The sequence below is a fragment of the Trachemys scripta genome, chromosome 14 (assembly GCF_013100865.1).
Source record: "Trachemys scripta elegans isolate TJP31775 chromosome 14, CAS_Tse_1.0, whole genome shotgun sequence".
Lineage (NCBI taxonomy): Eukaryota > Metazoa > Chordata > Testudines > Emydidae > Trachemys > Trachemys scripta.
Genome location: NC_048311.1, coordinates 11,847,179 through 11,861,643, shown reverse-complemented (window position 1 = coordinate 11,861,643; position 14,465 = coordinate 11,847,179). Strand labels below are relative to the sequence as shown.

General features: G+C 39.4%; 1 protein-coding gene across 6 annotated transcripts in view; it reads left to right on the top strand.

The window, feature by feature from the left end:
- MYH10 (myosin heavy chain 10) overlaps positions 1-14,465 on the top strand; it is a 154,808-nt gene that overhangs the window by 74,970 nt on the left and 65,373 nt on the right. For 4 of the 6 annotated variants that reach the window (XM_034790035.1, XM_034790034.1, XM_034790032.1 and 1 more), the window contains 4 exons: positions 4,851-4,880; positions 6,632-6,649; positions 9,146-9,238; positions 13,073-13,136. In XM_034790035.1, the coding sequence (XP_034645926.1) occupies positions 4,851-4,880; positions 6,632-6,649; positions 9,146-9,238; positions 13,073-13,136 (205 nt within the window). The remainder of the gene's footprint in view (positions 1-4,850; positions 4,881-6,631; positions 6,650-9,145; positions 9,239-13,072; positions 13,137-14,465) is intronic. The other 2 variants (XM_034790036.1, XM_034790037.1) reach the window with 2 other exon arrangements.

Sequence of the window (14,465 nt, the reverse complement as noted above, 5' to 3'; positions counted from 1 at the left end):
AGCATAAGCTTTCGTGGGCTACAGCCTACTTCATCTGATGAAGTAGGCTGTAGCCCACGAAAGCTTATGCTCTAATAAATTTTAGTCTCTAAGGTGCCACAAGTACTCCTGTTTTTGCAGATACAGACTAACACGGCTGCTACTCTGAAACTTGATAATAGCAGTGTCACCTGCTGTGTGGACCAGCACCAAAAGGGGATGAAATGTATATTCTGCCTTTGAGTTTCATAGATATTTGTCAACAGCAGAAAAACAGTGAGATTCTGGGATCTTGTTCCTTTCGAGGTTCTGGAGAAGAGTGTGCTCTGGTGGGCACAGACCCTTCTGCCCATTTCCCCCTCCAACCTGTACTTTGTCCTGCCTTCTCCCTACCCCTGCTTTTTTGCAGTCCCAATCTTCATCTAATCTCTTCTTTCTCTTTTTCTTCCCTCTCCTGGCTTGCAGTCTTCTTGCCCAGCTAGTCTGCTCTCCCTGGCTTTTTGTCTCAATCTACTCTTCTTCTAGCTCCTTTCTCTCCCCACTCCATCCAGCTCTTGTTCTCTCTGCATTTGAGCGTCTCCTTCCTCCTCTGTGCTGCCTGAGCACCAGCAGGACAGGCCATAGAGAGCATAGAAGAGACCGGCTCCTTGTTCTTTGTTTGGTACCCAGCTCTACCTTGGCCCACAGCAGCCAGGAGCTGCAGTTGTTGGAAAAGTCCTGACCTTCAGCATGCTCGGTAGCTCTGTGGGGATGGCACACACGTTTAGTCTGGTAGTATGTGGGAGCTGAGAGGCTGGAGCATGCTCAGTGCAGATAGACTTTTCAGATATAGCGGTGAAGCTCTAGCAAGCTCCTACCAAGCATCTGGAAACAGATTTTGTTTTCAAAGAGTTTAGAGACTTATAGTTCAACTATAACCTAGGGTTGCCAGCTTTCCAACTGCACAAAACCGAACACTGAGGCCTCGCCCCCACTCACTACATTTCCCCCTCCCTGGTGGCTGGCTCGCTGTCCCCCCTGGGTGCAGGAAGGGGGCTCCAGGTGGGGGTTGAGGGACTCGGAATGTGGGAGAGGGCTGTGGGTTGAGGCAGGGGGTTGGGGTGAGGGCTTTGGGCTGGAGGTGCTGGCTCTGGGCTGGAGCCAGGGGTGAGGGGATTGGGATGCAGGAGGGGGCTCCAGGTTTGGAGGGGCTCAGGGCTGGGGGTTGGGCTTACCTCAAGCGGCTCCCAGTCAGTGACACAGCGGAGTGGAGTGGGGAGGCTAAGGCAGGCTGCCTGCCTATCCTGGGGCACCGTGCTGCACCCTAGAAGCGGCCAGCAGGTCCAGCTCATGGGATGGGGGTGGACAGGAGGCTCCGTGGCGTGTGCTGCTCTCGGCCGCAAGCACCACCCCCCCCAGCAGCATGCAGAGTCCTGTTGTGTCCTCCCCCCCGCCTAGGAGCTAGACCTGCTGGACACTTCCAGGGTGCAGCACGGTGCCCCCAGGACAGGTAGGGACTAGCCTGCCTTAACTCTGCCGCACCGCCGACCGGACCCTTAGCACCACCAATGGGGCTGTTGACTGGAGCCATCAGGGTCCCTTTTCGACCAGGTGTTCTGGTAGAAAACCGGACATCTGGTCACCCTAATAACCTCTGAATGTTCAGTCTGCATGGAGGACACTCCAGTCCTTCCTGCTCCTAGTGGTAGCCAGGCTGCATGTGCAGTATCCCCATCGAGCAGCTGAGCACACTGGAAGGGGTTGAAAGCACTTCAGAGGAACAGAATTGAAAATGACTGAGACAATTTGGAGAATTCGTTTGCAATCAATAAAATGTGTATTTGATTTTTTCCTTCTTAGGTGTAGTACTTGTCTTAATTGAATTTCAAATACAAAATGGAGAGTAGCTGACTAGGCAGCAGTATTGCAGAAAAGGGGATATACAATGGGCCACTAATTGAGTGAGTTAATAGTGTGGGACTATTATAATAAAGGCAAATGTTATTCTGAGTTGTATTAACATGAGTGTCGTATGTGGCATCATATTGAATTAAGATGAGAGGTAACTGTTCCACTCTTCTTGGTGCTGGCGAGGTCTCAGCTGGAGTACTGTGTCCACTTCTGGATCCCACACTTTAAGAAAGATGTGGACAAGATAGAGGAGAGCAACACAAATGATAAAAGGCAGAAAACCTGACCTATGGAGAAAGATTGAAAGAATTGTCAAGAGAAGACAAAGGGGGAATGTAACCGTCTTTAACTATGTAAAAAGTTGTTATAAAGAGGTCGGTGATCAATTGTTCTCCATGTCCAAGGGTAGGACAAGAAAGTAATCTGATTAGTTTGCAGTAAGGGAGATTTAGGTTAGTTAGAAAGTTTTCTTCTAATATCTATCAGGATAGTTAAGCACTAGAACAGGTTACTTAGGCCACAGAATCCTTTTCATTGGTGGCATTTAAGAACAAGTTAAATGTCAGGGTGGTTCTCGATTTACTTAATCCTGTCTGAGCACAGGGTGCTGGACTAGATGACCTCTTAAAGTCCTTTCCGGCCCTACATTTCTATGACTCTACGCTCCAGCCTAGAGCTGCAGGGGCAAAGCGGGACTTTCCGTGTACATGGTGGCCAGGCACCAGAACTCCAAGCAGGGAGCTTGTCTCTTGTGCCGTCCGTGACTCCAAATCAGGCACATTTATTCTCTATTGAGTATGCGCCAGCAGCGAACACAGAGGGGGCCAGACTGGGAGCTGGTGGAGGGAATAATGGGAGGCTGGGAGAGGGGACAGGACAGATGGGTGAGGAGCTTTTGGAAGAGGTCAAGGGGACCTGGGACTAGCTGGGTAGAAGGTGCACAGGTCCATTCTGTGCAATGAATAGCACAGAGACTTGTAGGAAAAGTAACTCCAATCTTTCATTATATGATCATAGATAGGAAATGCCAAAATTCAGGTTTCCTTTTTTGGAAGGCTTAATTTTGCAACATTAATGTTCTCTTAATGTGGCTTTTTGATATACAATTCCAAAAATGGAGAAAAGACAAATTTATAGAATGTTTGTGTGCTTCCATGGTATTTTAAAAAGCCAGTGCAGAGGTTATAAACTTGTGGTGGAGGGAGGGAAATGGAGGAGAATTAGGGGCATGGCTCTATATAAGCTTGCAACAGCTAACCAGATCAGGGAGTCTTTTGGGGACTAGGAGGGCAGGAGGCCTTCCTGACCAGGAATATTTTATTTAAGTACAGTAACATCTTTCAATAAATCTAATTCAAGTGAGAAGCATTAATGAAAAGAGAAATTGGCAAAATTTGTTTTTGCCAAATGTAAAACTAATTTCTTTCTTTTTTTATTTTTTTTAAAGGAGTCTCAAGCCTTTAACATAGGGCTGGTCCACACACAGGCTTGCAGTGGTTTTAACTAAATGGGTTTTGCTTATGCAGATCAGTGGACACTTTGAAATTAAGGTGGCTAAAGTTGATTTAGCTAAAGTCAGTTTGTTGCCAGCTTCAGAATAAAAGTGTTTGTAAAGCTGGTAACAAACGGACTTTAGCCACCTCTATTCTAAAATAATTGTCCATATTTAGATATGTAGCTAAATAACTAAAATGGTTTAATTTAATTCCTTTGAGATTTACTGATAAAGAGCTATGTAAGAGTGAAGTGGTATTAATGTATTTCAGTTCAAGATTTGGTTTAGACCAGTCTATAGTGTTGCTATTGCATCATGAGGCATGATAATAGGACTTGCTGATGGTATGTTTTAAGTTGAACAAAACCTCAAACTGAATGAGCAGCTTGCTTGCTTGCTTGAGAACATCTTTAGAGACATTTTTTTCCTTGCTATGAAATAACTTCTTCAGTGCTTTGGAAATTTTGGGCGTAGATTTCATAGCATGCATTTGGCTTGGTATTTTATTTATTTTATTTTATTTTATTAAAATTCTAGTGTAATCAAGGGTTGTTTTTACAGTAAGATTTAAAATGGTCTCTCTTGATTTTTGAGGGCCTGAACTTGCAGCCCTTTTGTGTCCTCTGTGAGCAAAGGTTTTAGGATCAGGCCTTACATAGTACTAGAGCTGGCTGAAAAAAATTAGATTTTATTTTTTTATTTTGCAAAAATTTCCCCAAGAATTGATCTTGTTTTCTGTCAAAATAAAAATTTGGAAAATTTCTACTACATCTACACAGTACTCTCATATTTTGACAGCATTTTCTTCCTGTAAGTCCAAGTAAGTGTCTTCCAACAATATTCACTTTCTCCTAGGGTGAAAAATGACTCTTGAACCCCCTCCTCCCCCTCCCCCCCGCTCTTCTAGTGTGAGACCAAGATAGGAGGTTGCACGTTTAATTCTAAAAAGGAATTGTACAGCAAAAACATCCTTTCTGGGGAGGTTGGGGAGAAGCAAGTGCTCAGACCCTTTCTCTTGGTATCTCTTAGGACCAGGCGAGCTTCTTTAGAAGGATGCTGAATGCCATACTGCTGAACAAATATAATGTCCAGTGATTAAGCCTGCAGAGAAAGAACAACTCAATTTTATTTTAGTTATATTTTTAGTTGGCATTACTGAGAAAGTATATGTATACAGCAACTAGTTAAATTCTTGCCTCTGCAGTTGCCTGTTAGCTCATAAATGCCAGTATGTATGAGGGAAGACTTACTTTCTGGCAAGTGTACTTCATATGGCATTAGTTCTTTGAATATGCATAAGAAAATTTAGTAGGAAATGACAAATGAAATACAATAGTTCTGCTTCTAGCTACAGTAACTGGGTAAAACCACTTCCATGAACTGAGTGTTTGGTTGAACTAACATGTATAATTAACATGGAGTATAGCTTGCAGCTGGAAAAATGCGGACTTGCTAACACTTGCATTTGTTTGTTTGCAATGAACAGCCCGAATCACCTAAACCCGTGAAACATCAGGCAAGTGTTTTTCTTTATGCTTCTAAGTTTATATGGATTAATTCGTATTTTTCCAACTGTTTTTTTGTATGACGAGATGAGCGATCAATTTTAAATGTCTGTATACTACTAATTTGGCGGCATGTTTATCGTGAAGTGGTGACAGACTAGGACAGGTATACAGTTAAGTAATCTTAGCAAAATGTATTATTCATTTTTGTACAAAAGAACCGACTGGTACAGACTTTGAATTAAACTAGCTTGCGATGCTCCAGGATAAAATCTGGTATCTATCTGTCCTAGAGTTGCCAACAATGATTGAAGCTATTCCAGGAGATCGATTCCCCCCCCCCCCCCCCGCCCAACATGACATAGGATATTTTAAGAAAATAGCATTATTAAAATTTTCGGGATTGCTTTCAATAGTCACTGGGAGATAGATGCTGATTCCAGGAGTCCCCAGGCCAATCCTGTAGGGTTGGCAACCCTAATCGGTCCAGAAGCAAAAGCTCCATCTTTACCACCAATTTAAATCCTCCACCTCACTGTGTGCCCTTGGTAAATGTACTGTGGAGATTTTAATGCAGAATGCTTTGGCATTATTAAGTGATGTGATAAAGACATTATTTAAATTTAAACTAATGGAAATTAAATGCACATTAATCCTAAAAGCTTGGGTGCTTGAATGTTTTATAGCCACTCAGGTTACACATTGATATGATATTCTTCACAACAGGACAGGGTGTGGGAAAACCAAGACTTCCTCTAAAGTGCAAACTCTGCCATGATGTACTATAACCTGACCCAACAGCTTAGTGGCTGCTCAATCCTGTATGGATTGAAATCTTCAGAGTGTGCTTGAGCTACTCTTGTTTCTCAGGCTGTCCGGAATTGTCATGAGGATGATGCTCTCTGATTCCTGACAGAGGAAGGGGTAGGCAAGCAACAATGATTGAGGTTTAACCCTTCCCCGTTCTTATGATGTGATGGAGCACTGCTGAGCTGTCAGTGGGGCTGTCTAGACTCCTATCTACAGAAAGTGCTGTGATCTCTACTGCTTTAATTAGCAGAAATGGGGAGTTAAGGGTAAAGTTAGGACTCCCTAATGCAGAGGGAAAAGCACACCAGACAAAGTATACACTCTCTAATCCAGGGGTTCTCGAACTGGGGGTTGTGACCCCTCAGAGGGTCACAAGGTTATTACTTGGAGGGTTGTGAGCTGTCAGCCTCCACCCCAAACCCCACTTTGCCTCTGGCATTTATAATAGTGTTAAATATAAAAAAAGAGTTTTTAATTTATAAGGGGGGTCACACTCATAGGCTTGCTGTGTGAAAGGGGTCACCAATACAAAAGTTTGAGAACCACTGCTCTAATCACTGCTTTCAGGAAGTAAGGGTGTGTCTATCATGGTCACCAGGGTTAGATAAAGGTAACATTTTCAAAAGCACCTAAGTCTCACTTTCAAAATACATAGGTATTTAAGTGCCTAAATCTCATTGAAAATCAACAGGACATGAGCAATTCTGAAATTTTACTTGAAGTCTTTACTCAAGTGTTTCTTTGTTGTAAAACCAGAAACTAATGAATAATGTTTAGATGGATTGCTTTTTTTGCCAATGGACCTGTTCACATCAGGATTAAAAAAATGTCAAATTATGTTCATATTTTAAATGTGTCAATAGGAGTATTTTAAATTCTAATCCGGAATTGTTGGTATATTGCATAAATCATAACCATTAACATTTTGTTTCACTGTCATTTTGAACTACAGAGTGGATCCCTGTTGTATGTGAGTAGCATGTAGCTCCCTGTCTCTCACCCAGATTTCACAATGAACCAAATCACTGGGATGCTGGTTTTCTAAAACTGAGATAACAGTATCTCTTGTCCTTGCTCTAACATTGCTTTATTGATCTGCATGAATTATTGCATGACTTCACTTTTCACAATATCTTGATGCTGCTTTTTCCAAGATCTATTTGACTGTATAAGTACAGGAATCTAGCCCAATCTTGCCTTCATTCTAAAATCTCTGTGGAATGTTTCTGAATAGGATAATTGATTTCATAAAATTAAATGAATTTTTAGTCTATAATTTAAAACTATTTTAAAATTTAATGAAGAGAATACTTAAGTATGAGTGAGTTGTTTAGTAATCTGTGATAAGTTCCTTCTTATCTAGTCATGAATACCAAAAACTTCAACTAGGAAAAAACATTCTAGCTTTTTAGGCTGTAATCAAGTTTCTCCTCTTTACCATTCCTCACCACTCCTATCCTGATTGGTAAAGAACAGTGACAAATCAGTAGAAAGCAGAATTAGAACTTAACAGTTTTCCCAATCTGTGTACTTCAAACATTCAAAATCCCCTGAACAGAGATCAACCACTCTCCATAAATAAGTGTCAATATAGTCTCTCCAAACCAAATTGGAGGCTATTGCATTTCAGGTCATTCTGAAATTTATATATAATGCAAATGTTTCCCCTTATCAGACCAAACCATTTCTTTGTGCTTCCAATATTTTTACTTTGGTTTCTCTTAGGTAGACTTTGAAGTATGTACAGCACTGGTCTGTAATACCCGTCTGTTCAGTGGTAACGCAGTGTGCTGTCATTAGGTCAAAATTTTGAAACCAATATCTGTTGTTTCCAGGCTAAGTAGAACCTGAAATATCAGTGAGCTTCAATGAACAACAACTTGTGTGCATCCTTTTGTGAAAGGTGTTGGCTTACTTTATTTCACATATTTAATTTAGTCTGTTTCATGCTGAATACAAACAGGTGAGCAGGCTTCTCTGTCTAACTGTCCCTGACATCTGCTAACGATGAAGGCGCAAAAACGTGAACAAGATGCTGCCCACTACCTTGTATGGATCAAAGATTCTGAACAATCGATTTACAGTGTATATAAAAAAGAGACTAGTATTACAACCACTACATTGAGTAGGGTGCTAAACATTTTTCTCCAAGTTGGTTTCTGTTTTGTTGGTACAGTGTTGAGGAACACTTTTTTTTCTTTCTAAAACACTGGGAACGGAGTACAATATTTGTGTGTGTCCTTTGTAAATGTTCAGTGGTTAGTCTGGGAGAATACTCTGAATTTTTTTAGGAACTCTAGAATTCAAAAGATATACAGTTAGAAAGGAAATCTGTTTTTGAAGTGGATCAAACTTTGAGCAGTCTACCTGAGGTCAAGTAACAGATCAAGAACAAGCAGGAATCAGTTTTCAGCAAATCTGATATATGTTACAACTTAAAAATAAAAGCCTCTAACAGGCATTCATCAAAGTGAGTTTTAAAAAATAGTTCGTGTAATCATTGACATATGTAAGGACTAACAAAGGTGTGTGATGTCTCTCATTGTCAGTTGTTCATTCAGTCCAGGAGTTTTACTCCTCCGTGTGCTATAAATGGTAAATGATTGGAAAAAGCAGATTTATGAACACTAATTTTGTGATTGCATTCCAGAGACACAATTCCACTTTTTGTTCCCATCTTTCTGGGCAAGGAAATAGTATCACATCTTCCCACACACTTGCTACTTTTATGGGCTCATGGATGCAGCACAGACCTGGTTATACTAGTCAGATCTTTTAATAGGCAGCAAGCTTTAAAACAATTGGATGTCATAAATAATAGTACAGCGAGGTACAGCATATGTTGACTTTTTAAGTTTGAAAATAATTAATCTTACAATTTGGCATTATTCAACTTCACTTATGCCATTTGTGTCCTCCTTACTCCAGCTCAAAATATATGGAAGTACCACAAATTTTGTCCAAAATCTCCAGTTAGCTATGAGACTCAACAGCTTGCTGACTGATGGTGTATGCTTAAGCACCTGCTGTCCTATATGATCCTGGTTTAGATACTGATCATCAACAGTCCTAAAGCTCTAATTTGCAGAAACAACTTACACAGAAATCCAAAGATTATTCATTACTTTGTCAAATTATTTTTCCCCTGCAAAAATAGCATACGGGCTTTATTCTGACTTCTGTGCCTAATTCATTTGCCCTGAACTTGAATTCACCTTTTTATGTTCAGTGTTTTTAACATCAGCCCACCCAAGCTCAGTCACTTTTCTATACAATAGATGCCATCTTCTCTTTTCCAGTGAAGTGTCAACAGAGCAAGGAATCAAACAAATAAGAGGCAATGTGTTTGAAGATCTTGTCAGGCACCTGGGGTAAAATGATCAGAAGGGAAACAGAATCAGGGACAGTCTGACATACACATGGTTTTCATATAAGTTTGCTTTTGTGTTTGTGTGGTTTTTTTTAGGGGGAGCTGGAACGTCAGCTTCTGCAGGCGAATCCCATTCTGGAATCCTTTGGGAATGCAAAGACTGTGAAAAATGACAACTCTTCCCGTTTTGTAAGTTTAAAAAAAAAAAAAAAAAGACCAAAACCTGGATGTTTGTTCACAAAAATATACATTTTATCTACTCGTAGGCTAGCTCTCTGTTTGTGAGAACCTACCTTATTGGTATTGGAAGTTTCCTTTACACTCTACCTTCTTGAATTCAACTGAAGTTTGTATACTGAAACTTTGAAGTCTTATTCCAATGCTGTATCCAGCATATTTAATTTACTAGAGATACTATGGTCACAATGTGGTGTTAGGCAAACACTTGCTTTAATACGAAACTCGTAGGCTCATCTATCCATGAGTAGACAGTTGTGCTGTTTACATGAGATGCGTAGTGGTAAACTTTCCCCAGATGGCAGTCTGTCCTGCACATAGCCTATGACACAAGTTAGTAATTACACAATAGACCTGAACTGTGGCTTGTGTACAGCGTAGTTAGTGAATTACCAAACTGCATATCATTTGAGAGCCCATAGCAGCTAATTAAAGTTGTGAGAGAGAGAAGGGGAGGAATAGCTATAAGACACCAATTGGTTATGACTGAATATCCAGCTTTGCTATCAACTTGGTTTAGAATTGTATGGGTTTGTGTCAGTCTTAAAGGGTTATCAACTTAAAAACAAAAATCATACTTCTGTGTGGATTTTTCACTTGCTGTTGAATAAAATCTAAGATTATGATTGAAAGATTGGAGAGTTGTCTTGTTAAATGCATAGAGCACTCGTGTAGTCAGTTAAAAATGTTTCCCATGTGACCTTCTGTTTTTATAGGCCTTTCAAATATCAATAGGGGAGAGGAAAAGCACTTTCTTTGGTTTTACACTTATACTTTACAAACTGGTAGGGCAACGCATGGATAGGAACTCTTCTTAATATATAAAATAAAACTGGATTTGATTAAAGAAGCTGTGCTCTTGCTAAAGTGTAAACTAAATTTTACAGAGCAAATAGAACTTTTATATCCGTCTTACAAAATCGGGGGTGAAGTTTTGAGTAAGAATTCAGTTTGAACAGCTTTATGGCCTTTACTGTTTGGTTAGATCCTTTAAATAGTTCCTATCAATCAGAAGCTAGGAAGGGCACCACAAAAATGCAAGTTTGAGAATTCTTAAAACCACATTATTTACAGTAATGGTTGGTATTCAGATGTGTTGGATATAAACTTTATAATATCAACAGATTTCAGCTGCCCTGTAATTCTATTTCTTGGATTCTTTGAAGACTACTAATTTAATGAAGATACTTTTTATGAAAGCTGTAAAGCATCTGTTTTGCATTTTTTTCCCCCCTTTAAGTTTGCATTGCCATTGTGAACATAGTCACTCAAGTGACTCTGGCATTATTTTTATAAAGGAGTAAGTATAATGCACTCCAGATGGTGCCTTCAATAGTCTTCAATAATAAGGATTTAAAAGGAAATGACAGCAATCCTCCCTCAAAGGGAAGAATGCAGTATGAATTCTCTTATCTCTAGATTTGAAGTGCAGTGCCTTGTTACGTAACACACAAACCAGCAGCCTTTCCCATCTTTCTGAAATTTAATAGCAGACCATACTGTAGTGAGGCTGTCAGGTCTACACTCCTACAAAATATACAGTTCTTATGTTAGATAGTATACCAGGAATTAAAATCCCAACTTCCCTATCTTTTTACCCATTATAGTCTTTTTGTTGTGGTTTTAATCAAATTTGGGATTGCAGACATCACAGAACAGGTCTCTTGCCATCTTTTTTGCTTGTGTATGTTGTAAACAGAACTAAGCTAGTTGTCAAATTGGAAAATACATTGTGATCCAGTAGCCTTTATTTGTTCACTTGGTTGTTTGATAAATTCAGTAATGCACAGCCTATCATCTAGTCACTGGTTTGAAGGTTCTGCTTTTTCAGTTATTGCTTAAATATCAGTGACTCGAGTCTACTCATAGTATTTCTGCGCTTTCAAATTTAAGTGGCATATCTGGAATATTCTGTTCTTATAGCAGATGGTGTGGAATCTACTCTTAAGTTTCAAAAAGCTGTCACTGTAGACTTACTAGTGTGGTACAGACTATCTAATCTGTTTTGACATAAATTAAACAAGAAGTCAGTTCATTCATCTTTTTATTCTTAACATTTCCAGAAAGCTGTATATTTTTCCTAATGAAAGAAACAGATATGTTCACCATCCATCATGCCAAAGTGAGCTTATGGAGTATGCTGATCTTCTGTGCAATGATATCTGGGATAAGTCTAAGAGCAAACTCTGGCCCTTAACAGTTAGCACATCTTTCATACATTTTAAAATAAGCTTCAGTGCTAAATTCACAGTTGTGGAGGCCGAAGTTCTCCCAGTTTAACCACAATTTTTTGTATGAGTAACAGAGCACAGTGGCATATTTTTGGGGGCTTTGAAGTAAACTTAAATGTGAATAGGACATTGTTTTGCAGTACTTCTAGGCCCAGTTTTCATGCATGTATGTCTGAAAGTTAGACATCGGAACACAGATTTAGACAACTTGAAGATAAGGTCCCTAACTGGAGTTGCATTGTTTATTCTCAGTGCTATAACTCTTCCTGTAACCACTTAAACTGTACAATAGAGCAATAAGATAACCAAACACATAAGCATGCCAGTCTGTGCATACTTTAGACTTTCTAAGCAATCCATAATGTTAGGGGTACTGGATGGCGCACGTGACACACTGAGGTTTTTATCTCCATGTGTGGCATGTGCAATGTGAATGGCAGATGCAATATCAAAGGATTTGGTCATCTCAATCTAGTTTCTACTTGGCACATCTCTAGGTTGCACTCTGTACCGTCCACTGACTTAATGTAGACATGTCCTGATACTAGGAAAATGTGTTTTATTGCCAACAAGATGGCACATCTCATTGTAAAACTAGTGTAGACAAGGCAAGTGGTGGTTTCATCTTGAACAGTTGCGTAGAGGTCAAACTATCACCTATCTTGTCTAAACTCGGGATTTATGAAAAGCCATCTCATTTTAAAAATTACACCTTTTTTCTTTCCCTAGTGTAGATATGACCTTGTCAGAGTGACTTGAATGGGTGCAGAGAATGAATTCGCTCCACTGGAGGTGTGCCTTCAAGTCAGGATGGAGACACATTCAGGAGAAAGTTTATACTGCTGTTGCCAACCTTTCAACTCAGTACCTTTCATCAACATTAAAATTAAATGACTTTTTAGTAAAAGCTTTCTTTCATAACCATATAAAAGGTGCCTATCTAGGTTACACACTCACCTTATTTTGAGCTTCTGAAAAACTGCAGTGTCTCTTTACAGTACATCGCACCTTATAGTAGATTGCAGTATTTTAATGGAATACAACTGAATGTGTATGAATGGTGTGAACGAATGATATCTTGCCACTATTATCTGTATTAAACACTTATCACCTATTAAGACTGATGCAAATGTTACCTAATACAGTAGAATTTCAATGTTATGAACATCAGCGTTACAAACTGATCAGTCAACATACACCTCATTTGGAACCAAAAGTACACAATCAGGCACCAGCAAGGGTGGGCGGGGGGAGAGGGAAAGCAAATACACTAGAGTATTGTGTCAAACGCAAACTACTCAAATAAAGGGAAAGCAGCATTTTTCTTTTGCCTAGTAAAGTTTCAAAGCTGTATTAAGTCAATGTTGAATTGTAAACTTTTGAAAGAACAAACACAATGTTTTTTGTTCAGAGTTATGAACATTCTCCATTCCCGAGATGCTCGTAACTCTGAGGTTCTACTGTATGCCTTTTTAAATGGGAAAGATGTTTTAATATGGACAACTTTTTTTTCAGTTGCTAAAAACAAAGTTATTTTTTTTTGTTTCTTTTCCAGGGCAAGTTCATTAGAATTAACTTCGATGTTACGGGTTATATTGTTGGGGCCAACATCGAGACCTGTATCCTGCTTCAGCAGTGCAATGTCCGTTAAAATATGAAGTGACTCACTCAGCCTTTTGTCTCTCCAACTTCGTGTATTGCTTAGACTTCTTTGTAATGCAGCGTTAACACATTTGCAGGAAATAACATTTAGTGAACCTAGTGACATAAGGTATCATAGTGTGAATGCTTTCTTTGACTCCCAATCCTCCCTTTGTTTCAAAACAGTTTATCATACTATCAAGAAGTCTGAGAATTTCCTTTTTACTCTGAAATAAGTTTTCAGAAAATGTAATACTTTGTTTGAAATCTGCTAGATTTTGACTGTTCTGAAGGTATGACTGGGTGGTGTTTATTGGAAAAACCAATTAAGGTAAGCCAGTACTCCATAAAGTGACACTGTGGAAAATTGCATCACCTTAATCAACTGATCTCTGCCATGCGTGTGTACCCATTGTCACAAGCATGATTTTAGTCTTGTTTGGGTTGCATAGGCAGCGCATGCGGGGGGAGGGGGTGGGGGCCTGCAAGGCCAACTTCTGTCTCGTTTTTGTTAACAAAAAGCATTGCACAGATGTAGTTATATGAAGTCTAATGATTCAGTTTTTGCTGAATGGTCTTGATTCCTATTTCTTCCATACTTCCAGATGAACACTTGTTTGTAGTATTCCATTTTGTTTTGTTGAAAGTTGCTCTCATTGCATTGTAATAAAAAAAATCAGGGTGTTAGTCTCAGAGTTGAGTGTGCTCTCTGGAGGAATGGGATTAAGGCTCCAGTGCCTAAATCAGTATGGCTCTTAAATCAGGTAGGCGTTACAACTCTAAATATCTGTAAAAATCCAGGCTTATTGTCTAAATAGCTGAGCGGAATTATTTTGTTTCAATTCATGAAAATTGGAGGATTTAGTGTCCAGTAGAGAGAAGTTAGGTTTGTTCCAGATGGTACATTACTGGGCTAATTTGATAGGTTACCTGTATCCTTTATAAAACAAACTTGTATTGCACTTCATTTCAGTATAGAAAAATGAAAGGAATTAATCTATGTCCAGCATCCTGTATGAAGCAACCTCTCCATTTGCACAAACTTTGAAATTTAGAAACTGTTTAAATACTATTAAACTCTTTAAAGTGAGAGAATGTGTAAACACTAACTTTTAAAAACATTTTTGAAACGACAAGTGCCATACAGAAGCTTTTTTTTTTAATGGAATTTGAGGTTTCAGCTGTACACTTTTTTTGAAAGACTCATTGATTGAAAGCATGGTTTCTTTAGGATCCCAACTTGTCCATTGTAGGTGGTGGTGGTTGCTTTCACATTAGGGAAAGCTAACCAGCACCAAAGAAGTTAA